The 17,301-nt window shown below is 39.4% G+C and overlaps 1 protein-coding gene across 1 annotated transcript; it reads left to right on the top strand.

Moving 5' to 3' along the window:
* The first annotated feature begins 576 nt into the window (after window positions 1–576).
* On the top strand, window positions 577–2,692 carry LOC135710895 (uncharacterized). The gene is made up of 3 exons (XM_065233603.1): window positions 577–1,107; window positions 1,515–1,837; window positions 2,066–2,692. Exons 1-3 carry the CDS (start codon window positions 960–962, stop codon window positions 2,594–2,596), a joined length of 1,002 nt encoding a protein of 333 aa, XP_065089675.1. The 5' UTR covers window positions 577–959; the 3' UTR covers window positions 2,597–2,692.
* The last annotated feature ends 14,609 nt before the right edge of the window (window positions 2,693–17,301 follow it).

Below are 17,301 nucleotides of genomic sequence, written 5' to 3'. Positions count from 1 at the left end.
CCTATACGAGGAACTTTCTGTATGCCGCCATTGTTGTTTACATTCGCGTTCGCGTTCGTCTCGTCGTCTGTTTCTCCAAACATTTAGTGTATCATAGTGTCAAAATAACTGCTCGGAATTGCTATTAACTATCGAAATTAACTTCATAACAGTAAGTTTCTCAATAATACAATGAATTATTGTCGGATTGATAAGAATAATATTCAATTTTCCCCAAGATGTTTTCTGTGGTACAGTTCTTTGAGAAGCAGCAGCTGCGTGTGCTAGCGGTTCCTGCTTCGTGGGTACGTGATGGTTACTTAATGTGGCCCAAGCTGTCATCAAACGAAAAACTAGATAAAATGCGGACGAATGGTATTGATTTCCACGGTGCCACAAAGAAAATACCGGCAATTACTTCTCGTAAATACAAAAGCCTGAAAGCAGCAGAAGCAGCCGCCGAAGAGCTTCTTAAACATGACATATCAGACATCGATGCCAAAAGGAAGCTACTAAAGAACTGCAAAACGAAATCAGCTACTTCGCAAAGATCTAGGGATTACAACAAGATAATCGGGAGTATGGCTTCTGGTTTACTATCGCTGATTAAATTTACTTATTATTTTTAATTTCCTAGAAATTACTTCATCGAACACAGCAGTTCAGTTTAGTTCAAACGGGTTGTCATATCAGGAACAAAATCCAGCAGTTCCGGACGTAGGACAGGGTGTATTGTTGCAATCACCACAGAACAATGCTTCCGGGATAGCATCAAGTCGGCCTCAAGAACGACCGTATCAGGAACGAGCTCTTGGAACTCAGGATGAGGTACCGGGTCCATCGGTAAAATCGCTAGGAATGCCATCGCATCCATCTGACTCCGTTGCATCACATCCGTCAAACGCCATTTCAGAAAAGCGAAACAATTCATTCCCGGAAGGTGAAAAAATATAACCCATAAGTAAACGCTTATTAATTTCATGTTTTTAATAGATGCAGATCTGATACCAGCAGACCTGCTTGAACTGACTCATAATCAGGAACAACACCAATCTATTTTCGTAAGTGATGACGGCATCGTCTACATCAATCCATCTACAAATGACTCCGGAGCCATCAACGCACCAGGTATGAAATCAAATGAATTGCCATATTCTGGATCAACAATAAAAAAGGGCCCATCAGCATTTGTAAACAAACGGTTCTAAAGCCCTTTCCTCACAAAGCGAAGACCACCCACACAAACCAACATTATCATCGGATAGGGGAAAGTTTCTCCTAAACGTTTATGGTGTCGGTTTGCGTAGGTGATCTTCGCTTTGAGAGGAAAGGGCTTTAGAACGGTTTGTTTACAAATATTGATGGGCCCTTTTCTATTGTTAATCCAAGTTTATCGTCTATGGTTCCATGCTACTTCGTCGTATGATGCCTATGCCCACAGTATTAGTTTATTTGTATAAATGACGTACGACGAAGTGATACGTCACCCCATATTCCTAACTTGAATAGGCCCTTAACCATTTACATGCTTTTAGGAAATATGATTTCGCGCGATGAATTTAAACTCGAGATAGAATCGGTGAAATCTGAAATGGCCAAATTGAAGACAGAAATGGAACAAATGAAGTATGATATAATCGATTCAATCAACACAGGTGTTCGACAAGCAGTAGAAGATTGTTTCGAGAAAAATCTTCCTCGTTTTGTCACAATGTTGGATATGACCAATAGGGTTGAAGGGCCTACACCACATGCACAGGAAGGAAAGTCAGTTGAGGAGCACAACCTCATTAACGATGAGAAAGATGTAATGAATTTCAACAAACTTTTAGCGAACGTAGATGTATTCAACGATTACGTAAGTTTAACTTATATATTGAAATAATTTTTCGGCTTTTATTTAATGTTGCGTTAAAAAGATCAATATATTGCCATGCATATTGCCACTTCAAAGAAAATGTTTCAACGCGGTTATCAAATAATCTGACGACATATATTAATTTTTCTCTGAATAAGCAATGTTTCCAGAACAATATCCAACGCAACATATCTATCAGAGAGGTCTAAATCAAAACGTATCTTACAGGTCAAATATTTCTCAAAAATAATTGCTCCAGATACCTACTCGGAAAGAGGCGATTCGGCATGTTACTTAATCGTAGACTGTTTGTTCACCCGAGCATTTTGGAACAACTTTACCTGGACAGGCATCAACAGAGGAAATAAATCAAAACGGGGTTTCCGTGAATTCGCTAATGTCCTTCAACTGCTTCTGAAAATAGTTCGCGTTGGTGACCCATTTTACACGATTAAAAAACTGGAGTCTTTCTGTAAGGACAAACTTTTCCGTTACTCTAAAGCACGATCCACAAGTAAGCAGCTTCGGAAGCCTACATGCCGCCAAAAACGGGATAAAAAAGCCAATGATGATGAAAATGAAGCTGAAGATGTCAATGGCAAGGATGATGACGAGGATAGTGTACAAACCGATAATGCCACCACTGATTCTAATGAAGATGGGTCGGATGATGTTGAGGATAAACCTGAACCGGCTGAAACTTCAATGAGCACCGCTGAAGATGAGTCGCAAGAGTTTGCTGGATTCGCTGATGTTTAAATTTATTATTCGTATTTCGACGGATATTTTTTGGTTAAACATGTTAAGTCACTTGCTTACTTTTATTGTTATTGTTATTTTTACGATGAATCAGAATAAGACAAAAAACAAAGATATTCAAAATAAAATGTGGACTGAATGACCGACCATAATTTCAATTTTTATTTTACAGTATGAATGAGAGGTACAAATACAATTTCGCTTTTTCTTCGAATAGCAACTAATTTGCACATTATACAATCTAAATCATAATCTTGCTCTTTAGAATAATTGTTTTTCTCTTCTCTGGCAGCAAAAATATGAATAAATGATGATTTAAATGGTTTACTGAAAAAGTCATATTTATGAAGTATGGAACGACCTTGAATTTTCCAGCCTGAATTGTTTGGTATAGCATTTTCCATGCACAGTATTGTAAGATCTTTGGTAAGAATCCATTTATCTTCGAAGTTAGTGCTCAAAGTAAAATCTGTTAGAGTTATTGTCACCTTCGTTTCTGTTTTTTCGACTGACCGGATGGTTCTAGTACTCACTTGACATGCATTTCTAATACTTTTCGAGGCCTCTTTACTAAGTTCAGTTAAACGGTTTGCAATTTGGTTTAAAGGTAGCGGTCCAGTATGAAGCAATTTTTTGAGTGAATGAAGATAATTTTCAAATGGGTAAGCAGATAGGGTAGATAACGGTCCAAACCTCTCTACTTCATCCACTACATGACAGAGATTATGAACGTTACTAGTGATATATTCTATACCATAGAAATCCTTATAATCTTTTACAAAATCGTTGAACAGTTCCCTTGCAACCGGAAGGAAGCTTTTATACATTTCAACAGAACAAATTCTAACGGCACAAAACAAAAACAGGAAATGTTGATAGTACTTTTCTGGTAAATAGTCTTTAAGTAGAACCAAACCAACGTAATTCAGAAAATTGCGATATTCTAAGCCTTTCCATAGGGAAACATGCTCTAATGAACGCATTCGACGGTGAATTTCTTTAGGAAAACGAATTCTTACGAGTAAATTAGATATTTCGCCTTTTTCTACAGTACTCCACTTTGCTCGCTTCGTCATAGATCCCGTACGCCATCCATTCAGTAACTTCCGCATTACACCCAATTCCAAAAGATGAAGTGCGTCGGCGACAATTATATCCTCAATCATATCAATAGGTAAACGGAGCAAAGGTGTATCGCTCTTTTGGTGTTCAGGATACTCTTTGTTTCTAAATTTCTCATTGGTTCGAGGTTGTGCATCAATTTGAGGAAATATTACTGTGCCAGCTGTGTGACAAAATTTACCTTTGGTTGTACATTTGAGACAACCATGTTTACCATTAAAATTCATCACTCCCTTGATGAATGATCGGGCAGGAGAATCGCACACAAAACAACGCACTTGTACCGCAACCTGGTATCCATTTATCATCAATCCTGTTTCTAGAATTGGCAAAAGCTCGTCTATAAACGGATTTAGAAACTCAGTTGCGTTTTTTGGCTTGCTGGTTCCATAAAATATTCCTATTGCCATAGGAGATATGTGGGGCAATTCGTGAATATTACACAGGATTGGCCAGAAGTTTTTAAGGCTGCTTTTGTGAATTGGCAAACCGTCGATGTTAAAATTCAAAGATATTGATAATGGTCGATCAAGCTGTTCCAAAGCTTTTCGTAGGCAATTCTCAACACCCTGATGCCAATATCGTTCGTTCTCTCCCATTTCAATTATGTTCAAGTTTCTTGGAGTTCTCATGATGGTGCGGGCATCACTCGGCAGATTTAAACCTAGGTTGGAGTTGAGAATCCCTACAAGAGATTTCAATGCAGCCTGAGTAATGTGGAACTCAGCAGACCAGCTGCGAAGTTCAGCAAGAAGATCTTGACGACCAGCTGAAAATGTATGATTGTAAATTGAAGCAATATTAGATACGTTTAAGCTTACGGATTTCCGACACAGACTGGTCCTCGTTGGAAATGTCTGGTAAATCATCAGCATCGTTTATAGGTAATGTCTCGGGAATCACATGGTTCTGAATCTCAGGCAGAAATTCATCAGGATGCTCTATGGCTCGTTCTATCTGTTCGCTAGGATCTGGGTTGTTGTTTCTAGAAAGTTTCCACTTCTTTCTATATCGCTGAAGCAGTCGGCTATAGGTTCCGCTCTTTCGAGCCTTAACTATTCTCCTTTTTGTCAAATAATCACGCATTTTTTAATAATACTTGCTGATCTTAATGAAAACACTCAAGCTTTAATAATTTTGATATTGTGCTTTAATTTTATCCTTACGAGTAAAATTCATATTACATACGATTTAAAATCAACATGAACTGACTTGGTTCATACATATGATGTACATTATATTGTTATCATAATTTAAATCGTAAATCGTGTTTTGAGGTAACACTTTATACGATGTGTACCATATATAATACGATGTAATATGGATAATATGGCTAATGCATGCAAATTCATCGTTGTGTGAAATATTAACGACTTTAAACCAACATAATATGGGATCGTGCGTATATTTATGTGAGTCTGGCCTATTCGTCGTAATAAGTTCGTGAAAAAACATAATATGCGATGAATTTTACACATCGACCGTACATAGCGTATACAGATATGCGATAGTGATTTAAACTCATATTTTATACGATGTAATATATACAATCTTATACGACTTCTGGTTGTCTGGGATAATATCATTGAGAATTATCTCAAAGCATTTGGATCCGAAATCCACAACGAAGTTATTCCACGATAGTTCGACACATCCACTTTACTGCCTTTCTTGAAGATAGGCTTTATGTATGACATCTTCCAATCGATTGGAAACTGCTGGCTTCGAAGACAGAGGTTAAATATAGCTTGCAGAGGTGTAATAAATATGCCACTACATTTTTTTCAATATGCACGCAGGAATACCGTCCGGTACAGGTGATACAGTTGATTTCAGCTTCTTCAGTGCATTCTCCACCATCGTCTGATTAACATCGAACATATCAATGTCGAATGCGTCCACGGGCAGGGACCTTGTCGCAGTTTCAACATCCGATGGATACGCAGTTGATGCCTGAAAAACACTCGCAAATCGTGCAGCAAATAGTTCGCATTTGGCTTCTGCGGTTGAGGCAGATTGATCTTCCATGCGCATGGTAGATGGAAGGCCGCTTTCATTTCGCTTAATGTTTACAAAATTCCAGAACTGTTAAGGATTTCTTTGCAGATTGTCCTGAACACGTCTTACGTATCTGCCGTACAAGTAACGGTTATAGCTCCGATAGTTGCGACTAGCTCGTGCAAACGCCGGTTTGGTGGTGCCGAAAAGCGTTTAAGCATCTTAGAATATATCTATGAATATTCCGTTAATTTTAGCGATCACGAAACCTTCTTCTTGAATGGGGTATCTGCCCATAACTTTCATTGCAGCCATCCCAACTCTATCCGCCACCTAGTTACCATTATCAGGAAGTACTCGATACAGCTGTGCAGTGTCGCAATAATTGAGGTTTATTTGAGTTACCTCTATTATTGTTGCGACAAAACAACTAAGTGTCAATTGGAGCGAAATGCTTGAGAATTCATGCTTAAAAACCAAAAATTTCAGCAAAATCTTCAGGCTGACAAAAAAAAGCTGGCAAAATCGGGAGCTGAAAAAATCGGGTAAGCACTGTATTAGTGTTACCAGAGGAGATAGGTTCGATTTCCAGTCCGGTAGAGGAAATCTTTCGGGTAAGAAATTTTCTCAACTTTCTTGAGCATAGTTGGGCAAAATTGTGCATTATGCATTTCATGCATTGGTTGGCATAGAACGTCTCAATTAATAACTGTGGAAGTGCATCTAGAACACTAAGTTGAGAGCCGACAGTACGCTGGCAAAATGGCCTAAAGAAGAAGAAGAAGATGAAGAAATAAACATTATGAAAAAGATCGTCGGTCTAAGTTTAAGAACCCAATTGATAACTTCGAACAGTGCAGACAGCACTGCGGAATATCACTTTTACGAGATAAAAATAAAACCGACTTTTTCTTGAAGTCTTCCAAATTTGGTTTCAGCAATTAATTCATAAATATGCAAGCAATTTCCATTCACCAGTGAAAAAGAAAGATAAGCTGACCAAAAATTCTAACCGACTCCATCCGGCCCATGCACGTTGTAAACTGCCCCACAGCCCCAATCCACCCAAAAGCATAATGGCCCGAAAATCTCGTTCCACTCTGTCACACAGTATCTGCTCCTACATCGGATTCTTATCCATTTAGGAAGATGAGCTTGGGAAACACAAAACTAAATGTTTATATGCCTGGGCATCGGGTTCACCGGGGCGATAAAATTTGCATATCCTAAACAACTATCCACTCGCCTGTCCGTCCGTCCGTTCGTTCAGCCATACCTAACAGTTGGCAGTTGGACGCAGCACCACCGACCGAGAGTGAGACATCCTACCACACCAGTCGTCGACCAGTACCTAGTTGTTCGTTTCTGCATTCAAGGTGACCCAGTGCAAGCAATCCAGCAACAGCCACCAAGCTTAACTAAAGTCGCCATTAAGGTCCACGTGTACTCATGTTCCAGGTCCTGCTCAGACCGGTACGGTATGGTTGAAGAATTTATCTAAATAAAAGCTGTAAAACTTTTACTTCCTTATCGTTCTCGCTTTGTTACCTCCCGAGTGCTATCAAGAGTCACACCGAGTGGAAATGGTACTGACCTAGAACCTAACGTTCGCAACTCAGACGGACGATCAAGTGAAGAGGGGGGAGGACAGTGTTGCCTATTTGCAAATGCGTTCTTCACTCTCCGACATGGGCAGCAGTTGATGGAAAACTTTTTCCATTCTCCCTCGACTCGGGAGGAGGTCGGATAAGAGCAACCTAGGGGACCACTGGCCCTCTTCTTTCTGTTCGTTACTAGCCCCGTAAGCTTAAACAGGCGACTTTCCCGAGCACACCACAAACAATATCAACCTAATTTGCTGTCAGGATATTATCTTATTTTATTTCCCATGTGAGCAGTGCATCATAACGGGACTGTGGAGAGGCAAAAACAACGCTCAACAACAGTGAACTGTGACTGTCTTGTCGAATGTACGGTGCACTCTAAGAGCAGCTTTACCTCGTCAACTGATGTCGAGCTGCGTCCCGAGACAACACCAGAACTGCAAGCGACGTACTCCCGCTATTGTCGTCGTCGTCGTCGTCGTCGTCGTCGTCGTCCTCGGTGGCGGAAGTTTACATAAAATAGTGCCGCACTGAGCGACCGACGCAGCAGCGACACGTTAAATATGCTGAAACTAGCTTATCGCCGCTCATTTCCTGCCACATCCTGCGTGGGGAATATGTTCCTCCGTGCGGTGCGGTGTGGCTTATGCTGTTCTAGTCTCAGCTGCGGCGGTGCTTGGAATGTGGTGGAATTACGGCAAACGAGCGAAAAATGGTTAACGGGATAAAGCATTTTGCTCTACGGGACGAGGACAGTGCAGCGTTCGGTGCACTCGGAGCACTAGGTCGGGATTTGACGATCTAATTAGGGTTTGTTTGCTTGAGTGTGCCAATGAGTTCCATCTTTACGGAAAACTTTGAATAGATGGTTGGGAATTTGGGCGAGTGTTTAAAATTTAGCAAATGCCAGAGTAACGGAACCAGTAATCGATCAGGATAAACCAAAGTAGGAAAAACGTTTAGGTGTTCGAAATGTTGATATCCGGATTTGCTCCCGTCAATATGACCCAAACCATTATTTAAAAGCTTTGGGTGAAACAATCTTTAAACCCATTTATTTCCTTAAGAAAAAGTTTACCGCTCCAAAAATAATGTTTCTTTCGACACGTTACTATTTTTCTAAAAATAATGGGAAAAGTTTGAAAAGTCCAAGAAAATCAGTTTGTTCTTTAGATTTTTTAGATGATTTACATGAAAACATGTTTTTTTCTATCTCATCTCATCATGAACAAAAATTAGTTGGTTGATGTTTTGTGGTTTTTGAGTCCAATTTTATGCAATGATGACTTAAAAAATTGTTTTTGCACGGAAATTTTGTTTAAAAGCAAAATATTTTAAAAAAACAAAATCCAATGTTTTTTTCTCGGAACGGTGAACTTCCTTAAATAAGTCTCTAATCGAGATTTGAGGAGTATTTTAAATTAGGTGTTCAAAATTTGTATAGCCTATCCTGGTTTTCCACGTAAATATGATCTAAACCATTATTTAAATATATTTAAGATGTGACAAGGGTACTCACCCCTTGAAGTTTGAAGAAGTCGATCGGTATCTACAAACCATCGAAGAAGCGATAACGCGTGCCAAGGAGCAACGCGTACCAGCATCCAGACAGGTGATTCATACTCTGAACCTTGACAGCCCAACCAAAGATCTTATTAGTTTCCATAACACCATTCGTAGGCAGTTCCAGCGTTCTGGGCTGCCCCACTTAAAAACCAATGTCAATAGACTACCCAAAATTAGCCAGGCCAGGATGGTGGATCTCAGAAATAACGATTTTGCCAACAAGATTCGATCTCTCCCAGATTGTGCAAATCCATTTTGGAAGATGACCAAAATTTTTAAAAATATGTCGAGACCGATCCCTCCGCTTTCCTCTGTTGACCAGAACTTGGACCCATCCCTACTCATAACCTCAGTTGAAAAGGCCAATGCTCTTGGCCAACATTTTGTGATTTCACATAATCTTGGCCAAGCCATGGTGAGCCCCCATGAGCCTGCCGTAAGGGAGGCAATGTCTAGAGTCGCTGACACCCCCGTAATAGTGCATGATAGTATAATATCGGCTGATGAGGTGATAGCAGCTGTTAGAAACACTAAAAACATGAAGGCCACGGGTACCGGTGCAGTTAATCTCGAGTTGAAAAACTTGAGTATTGACTTCTTCAACCATCTTACCTTGAACAAATGTTTGGAGCTTGGCTACTTTCCTGCATGCTGGATATTAGCCAAAGTGATTCCAATACACAAACCTGCCAAGATCCTACCAGTGCCAAAAGCTATCGCCCCATTAGCCTCTTGTGCTCCATCTCGAAGCTATTCGAAAAGTTGATACTCAGCCGGTTGCTGGAGTTCTCCAATGAAAATTACATCTTACTCAAGGAGCAATTCGGGTTTAGGAAAAGAAATTCAACGATCCACCAACTAAGCAGAGCTACTAACATCATCAGGCGGAATAAGTCCGTTTCAAAAACATCTGCTTCATGGTATTGTTGGACGTTAAGAAGGCGTTTGACAACGTCTGGCATGATGGCCTAGTGTACAAACTGCATCGATACAACTTTCCGATCTACCTCGTCAAGATCATCAAAAACTACATGTCGGGCAGATCATTCTAGGTCTACTTAAACAATGTCCCCTCTGATACGTTCAACGATGATGCAGGGGTACCTCAGGGTAGCTTACTTGGGCCTATCCTATTCATCATTTTCAGACGTTCCTCTCCTACCGGGCGGTGGTATCCTGTCAATGTTCGCAGATGACACCTCCATCATCTATAGCAAATTGCTATTCCGATCCCATGTGGACAAGACATCCACCAAGTGTAATATCTTGATCAGGTCGCTCTACCCTCTGATAAACAGGAAATCCACCTTGTCCCTCAAAAACAAGCTTGCTGTCCACAAACAGATCATTCTGCCGGCATTGAGTATGGTATGCCAATCTGGGAGACTTGTGCTAAATGCCACCACCTAGTGCTTCAGAGGATCCAAAACAAGATCCTCAGAATGATCCTTAACAGTCCACCACGAACTCGTAATTCTGAGATTCACCACCTGGCCGGTCTTCAAACACTCGAGGAGCGAGAGACTTCCACGCTGGAAAAGTTTCTGAGAAGACTGTCTGCTATCAAACCACCAGATCATTCGTGATTTGGCAACCTATTTCAAGTAGTTAAGTAGGTTCCTGTGCACAGGTAAGTTAACAAATGTTTTAAGTTCAAACGAAAACAAGCCCTTAAAAGGGTATCCTGTAAATTAGCGCTAAACGCGATCATCACATTAGAAAAAAACAATTAACTAGAACAAAGTTGAAGAGCCAAAAGCTAACCAATTTAAATGTTAAACCAAATGTTAAAACATAAAAAACCAGCAAATAAACGTAAATTCTACTGCTACTACTCACCCCTTGGAAAAATGCCGAGCTTATTGCCCTGAACGAGAAAGAGGTGCCTCGTCTAGAAATGTTCCATGCATTCGTCCCACTAAGTGCATTCTTCATCGATAAGAGGCTCAAGAGATTCAATGAGAGTCAAAACGATCGATTAAGCACGAATGGCTGGAAGATACTGAATCTGTCCGACGCAAACAAACATGCTGAGTGGACGTTTAATGTTGATGCAGATTAGCAAAAGACGCTGTCGGAACGTGACTTGGTACTGAACTTCCGATTTAGTGAAACGTAGCAAATGAAAATCAAAACTCGAGTATCAAACGATGGGTCTATCACTCGCCCCAAATGCAAAGATTAGCGATCTAAGAAACTAAATGAAACCCATTAAGTTCCTGTAAGTGAACCTCCACCATGCAAAAGGCGCTTCTGCCGTATTGAGTCGGAGGTTCAAAAAGGTGGAGCTGGGCATGACGCTTATTCATGAGCCATGGTCAGGCAGAGAAAAAATACAAGGAATAAACGCATGGAAGTTATACTAAAGGGTGATACGGTCAAAATTTGGTCAATATCAACTTGACGTATTTCTTTCAATTTCGCATTTAAAAAACCTGAACACCCCTCATTTTGAAGGTGTGTGTCATCTTCAGAATTTTGTTCTGAATCCTTTGAAGTGCTTTTTTCCTGGTAGTGCAACAACAAGACCATATTAGCACAGCGTAAAGCATGGCCGGTCTAAAAACATGTTTAAATATTAGAAGTTTATTCGTCAGGCAAATTTTGGATTTTCTGTTAATAAGAGGATACAAACATTTCATATATTTGTTACATTTGGCTTGAATGCCCTCAATGTGATTTTTAAAAGTTAATTTTTGGTCAAGAACTAATCCAACATATTTCACTTGGTTTGACCAGGAAATTGGAACTCCGTTCATAGTGACTATGTGACTACTACTAGGTTTCAAAAAGGAAGCTCTGGGCTTATGTGGAAATATTACAAGTTGAGTTTTGGAAGCGTTGGGAGAAATCTTCCATTTTTGTAAATAAGAAGAGAAAATATCTAAACTTTTCTGCAGTCTGCTGCAAATAACACGAAGACTTCTTCCTTTAGCCGAAATACCTGTGTCATCAGCGAACAAAGATTTTTGGCAACCCTGAGGCAAATCAGGGAGGTCCGAAGTGAAAATGTTATACAATATAGGCCCAAGAATGCTACCCTGAGGAACTTCTGCTCTAACAGGTAGTCGATTAGATTTGGAATTTTGATAATTTACCTGCAGAGTTCTGTCAGTTAAATAATTTTGAACTAATTTCATAATGTAAAGTGGAAAACTAAACTTTTTCAATTTAGCAATCAAACCTTCATGCCAAACACTGTCGAATGCTTTTTCTATGTCTAGAAGAGCAACCCCAGTTGAGTGGCCTTCCGATTTGTTTGAACGAATTAAATTGGTAACTCTTAAGAGTTGATGAGTAGTTGAATGCCCATGCCGAAATCCAAACTGCTCATCTGCAAAAAATGAGTTCGTATTGATGTGAAGCATCATTCTATTCAAAATTATCTTTTCAAAAAGTTTACTTATTGAAGAAAGCAAACTTATTGGGCGGTAGCTAGATGCTTCAGCTGGATTTTTATCCGGCTTCAAAATTGGAACAACTTTTGCATTTTTCCATTTATCCGGAAAGTATGCCAAATGGAAACATCTGTTAAATAATTTTACCAAGAAAGACAAGGTACTCTCTGGGAGTTTTTTGATGAGGATATAGAAAATTCCATCATCACCTGGAACTTTCATATTTTGAAACTTTTTAGTTATAGACCTTACTTCGTCCAAATCAGTCCCCCAGGAATCATCAAAAATATTTTCCCGAGAGAAAATATTCAGAAAATCCCGAGCAACCTGATTCTCAATAGGACTAGTAAGACCCAAACTGAACTCTCGAATTGCTTAGCAAGTTTCTGAGCTTTTTCCAAATTTGTGATCAAAATTTTACCATCTTCTTTAAGCGCTGGAATTGGCTTTTGAGGTTTTTTCAAATTTTTTGTGAGTTTTCAAAAGGGTTTGGAACTCGGGTCTAATTTAGAAACATTGTTTTCAAAAGTTTTGTTCCTCAGGGCAGAGAATCGTTTTTTAATTTGTTTTTGTAAATCCCGCCAGATAACTTTCATTGCAGGATCGCGTGTTCTTTGAAATTGTCTCCTACGGACATTTTTAAGACGGATCAAGAGCTGAAGATCATCGTCTATTATAATTGAATCGAATTTAACCTCGCATTTTGGTACTGAGCCAGCTCTTGCTTCAACTATAGAAGTAGTCAGAGATTTAAGAGCATAATTAATTTCATCTTTGGTTTGCAAAGGAATGTTTGGATCGAAGTTATATTCCATAAATGTTCGATATTGCTCCCAATCAGCCCTATGGTAATTGAAAGTAGAGCTGTTGGGATTAGAATTTGTAATACCCTAATTTTCCTCATAAATATGAACTAAACCATTGTTCTACATTGTTATCTACGTGAATACGGCTCCTATCGCGACATTGGGGTTATTTAGGTGTTCGAAATGTGTATACTCGGATTTTCCCCGTGAATATGACTTTAATTCTTTGCGTAAGGTTGGGCAAAAGTTCGACGCATTTTGATTCAAACTATTTCCATACACAGGATCCCTGATTCAAAGTTTACATCTTTCAGAACTTTGATTCACTCTGTTCGTAGCCAGAACGATTTTTTTTTCTGAAGGCTGTTCAAACCGAACTTTTGCATGTACTAGCGATGCATCGTTTCGACTTCCATAATGTAGCCCCAGATTAATTGCCAAAAAAAAACATACGGGAATAATCAGATCACTGCTGTTGATGATTCAACGTGCGCTCACAAATATGAATAAGTATCGCACAAAGAAAACTAATCTATCATGAACAAATCCTAGCTACAATGCACTCGACACATTCTTGCCAAGGCAAAACTGGATCTTTTATCAGCATCCTAGCGAAAATATTTCCCACCGGTGATAAATATTTATGAAACTCCGAAAACTGCCCTGAAACTTTCCAAGTCGCATTAATTCTTGAACTAGTTTCCCAATCCCAAAACGACACAAAACTTGCACTGAGCAAATCCCATATCCTGCTGGCTGCCAATGTTGCGCTCAAAGCTGCTTTCAAATGCTCGTTCAATTAAAATCTTTTCACTACTTTTACTGCAATGCCTAACCGAGTACCGACCTCGTCGTCCTTAACTACTGCAGTGGTAGGTATAGCCAAATAAGCCAAGTGCCCCTAAGAAGGAGCCACTTTTGTTTGTCACCGGAGATTAATATTTCATTTTTTGCCAACAGTCCCATACCTTCAGCAGGCCGGGCACAGTCAACAAGCACAAGCAATGCGCAACCCTTTTTCCTGAGCTCTCCCATTTCGTCGTCCGAGGGGGGGTTGCTCTTTGTCGGTTGACCAAAACACATTCTGTGGGAAAAGTTTTCTCGGTAGAAAAGGACGAAGTTGGGCAAAGTTTTCCGACTCTTTCACTGACATAAAGCTCGGTATCGAAGGAAACAATTATTTACCGGTCATTTCGTAGCTCCGAACAGGTTGATTTGTGCGATCGATTATTCATAGAAACGAATGAAACTCCGTTTTATTTTTTTAAATAAGTTGAGCCATCCTATGGAAGCAGAGCTACAGTTGTGGATTTGATAGTTTATCGGTAGATTCGATTATCCGTTGACATGTAGCAACTATGGGCCATTTGTTTCCTAGAGGGTAATTTGCTGCTGCCACCGGACATGTTGAAATTGGGCAAGCGATGAATCGATAAATTACCTTCGATGGCAATCTATTTACAGTAACATGTTGAGAGGAAGGGGAAGCGGGAGGCCGTTCCATAAGCACATGTCAAACTTGTCAACTGAAACAATTTTCGATAATAACTAATCCATGTAACAACTGAACAACGCAATCAATGTAGCGTTGCCAGGATGGCTGAGAGCAGGAAGGCAAGCAAGCAGAACAAAAATGAAAAATGGAAGCAATCTGACATTTGATCGGATGTCGAACAAGCGGAAGTGAGTGCATGTAGGCGTACATACTTCGACACAAACACACATTAACATACACAGCTAGCCTTTGTGTTGTTACTGATTTCCGGTGCTGGCTGCTGTGATGATGATGATGTATGTATTACGTAGACTGGAACCTTCAAGCATCCAATCGGGTTTGATGGGTTGTTCGTCAAGTGCCACCACGGCTAAATCAGCTGTCATGTCGATTGATGTTTGATGGTATCGTTTATTGATTATAATTTGTGGTTTACGCGTCACCGCACACATCACACAGCAGGTATGGTTTGGTGCGAGCCACATATGGGATGTTTAATCAATTTCAACTACAATAATGGCCCCATTTGGTACAGATTTTATTTACCGGGTAGATTTGAAACTGAAGCCTGTCAATGAAAAAAGTCGCCAAATAATTTAAAAAAAAATATTACTCAAATTAAATCAGTATCAGAGTATTTGAGTATTTGTTTCAGTACTAATTGTCGCAACAGATTTTTTATATGTTATATGATCAGTGTGTACTAATTTCAACCGACACTATTCTGTCACTGAGAGAACTAGATCTTAAGAACATTTCTTACATCCCTTCGGAAACAGATTTTGAATTTGAAACGGGAGTCAGAACGGTGGAGGCCTGTGTTCTCACCGTTCTCTGCATTGCGTTCAGTCCCGTAAAGACAACAAGTGGTGCACTGGATGGATTTGAGTTCTTGCACTATTGAAATTTTTTCACCTTGGTCTACTATTTGCATAGTTGGGGGTGCAAGTTTTTCATATGATATTTTCACCTTGGTACCTCCTTTGCATAATTGTAGGTGACAATTTTTCATACATACTTAGCAATTATTTCCGACTTCGGTAATTTTTACCGACCTGTGGGTGACCCCGGCGTAGTGGTAAGCATCCATACCTCTCACGCCTAAGTCACGAGTTCAAATCGTACCCCCGGACAAAACCCAAGAGCAGTAAAATGACTATAATTAAACAAAAAAAAACAGCTGAACTGATCGGTAAAACTTATGCATTTTAAATAATCAAAATAAGTTCAACTTCACCGGAATGAAAAGACTCGAATATTTAAACATGGCTGACGGTGTTTTAAAATTTGTATTATGTGAAACAGCTTTTGAAATGAGGGTCAAATTTTTACCGAACAGATAGCTGTTGAATCTTCGGTAAAAATAACCGAAGTCAAAAATAATTTCTAAGTGTGACCATTTTTCGACCTTTATTGACAAATTTTTTCTCAACCTTTTTCTATTTTTTTTTAATTCTTGACATTTTAGGATTAAATTTGGCATTTTTAGGTTATTTTTGGCGTTTTCAGGTAATTTTGGAATTTGTAACTAGTTAAGCACAGGAACTGCAATCCATTTTGACATTTTGGACAATTTTTGGCGTTTTTTGAGCCAGTTTTCTCGTTTTCCGGTGATTTTGTCTTTTTGCAACGTTATTTGCGTTTTTTGCGTCATTTTTGGGGGTTTTAGGTCTCTGGATATTGTATACCATTTTGACGCTATTGGATATTTTTAGCGTGGGTTTTTCGAATAATTTCGAAATTTTTAAGGCATTTTGACATTTTTGGTCGTTTTTTTTTTTTTTGACGTAGATCTACGTCTTTGTCGACTATACTGGGGTGCAAATCAAAAAATATGTGTGGTGAAATAGTTTTGGGTTTTGAACGCTAGTAACTTTGTCATTTATAAATGAAAATAAAAACCAAATACGCCAATCGATACGACATTACATTACGATGGGTCGATAGAAAGGGTCCTGGACATGAGTTGATGGGTCGATAGGTAGGGATAGGTGAGGGAGCTGCCTCCCTGGCGTCGGTAGAATTGGTGCTCAGCACGGAAAACAATCAAAGGAAAATAAAATGAACCATAACCGAAACATTGAAATACTTGAAAAATTTAAGATAAAGTAGGGTAAATTATGGCTTCGGCACCTATTGACTGTTTTCGGCAACCGAAATTGAAACGTTATTTTCACTCTATTTTCCCATCAAAACTCTTCGCTGAATGTATTAAGCCGATTCCTTACCTTTTCTGCTTCAATCTGATTACATTTTTACGACTGTGCAATCCTGTTATGCCATATTTTTCTTTAAATGAAATATACACACTACAAAATACGGCTGATTTCGAGTTGCCGATAATAGAACAGCTGGTTAACACGCAGTTCAAATGGAAAGGGTGCCGAAGAAAAAGAGACTGCCGACAATAGTCACACTCACCTGAGAAGTTTGGAGCGTTGTAAAAACATGTTCAACCCCTTTTTTGATCAATTCTGTCGATTGGAATTGGTAGAACAGCAAGCAGCAGATAAATGTCAACAAACAAACCTGTCATGTATGTGTGTGACGCTGAGAAATCGCTAATAGAAGTTCGGACGCTGCTTAGATTGACGAGAATACGTAAATTCCCCTATATTAGTCAAAAATTCATGACATACATCAATTTTGCGTGGTTATACGTCATACTGCGGTCGTGTACCCTTTTCTTTCTTTTTTTATTTAGGACCATTTTGGC

The sequence above is a fragment of the Ochlerotatus camptorhynchus genome, unplaced genomic scaffold, assembly GCF_037179485.1.
Source record: "Ochlerotatus camptorhynchus isolate MF236.1 unplaced genomic scaffold, CSIRO-AGI_Acam_v1.1 ptg000406l, whole genome shotgun sequence".
Classification (NCBI taxonomy): Eukaryota; Metazoa; Arthropoda; class Insecta; order Diptera; family Culicidae; genus Ochlerotatus; species Ochlerotatus camptorhynchus.
The sequence above is the reverse complement of the archived record's forward strand: the minus strand, read 5'-3'. Positions and strand labels throughout refer to the sequence as shown.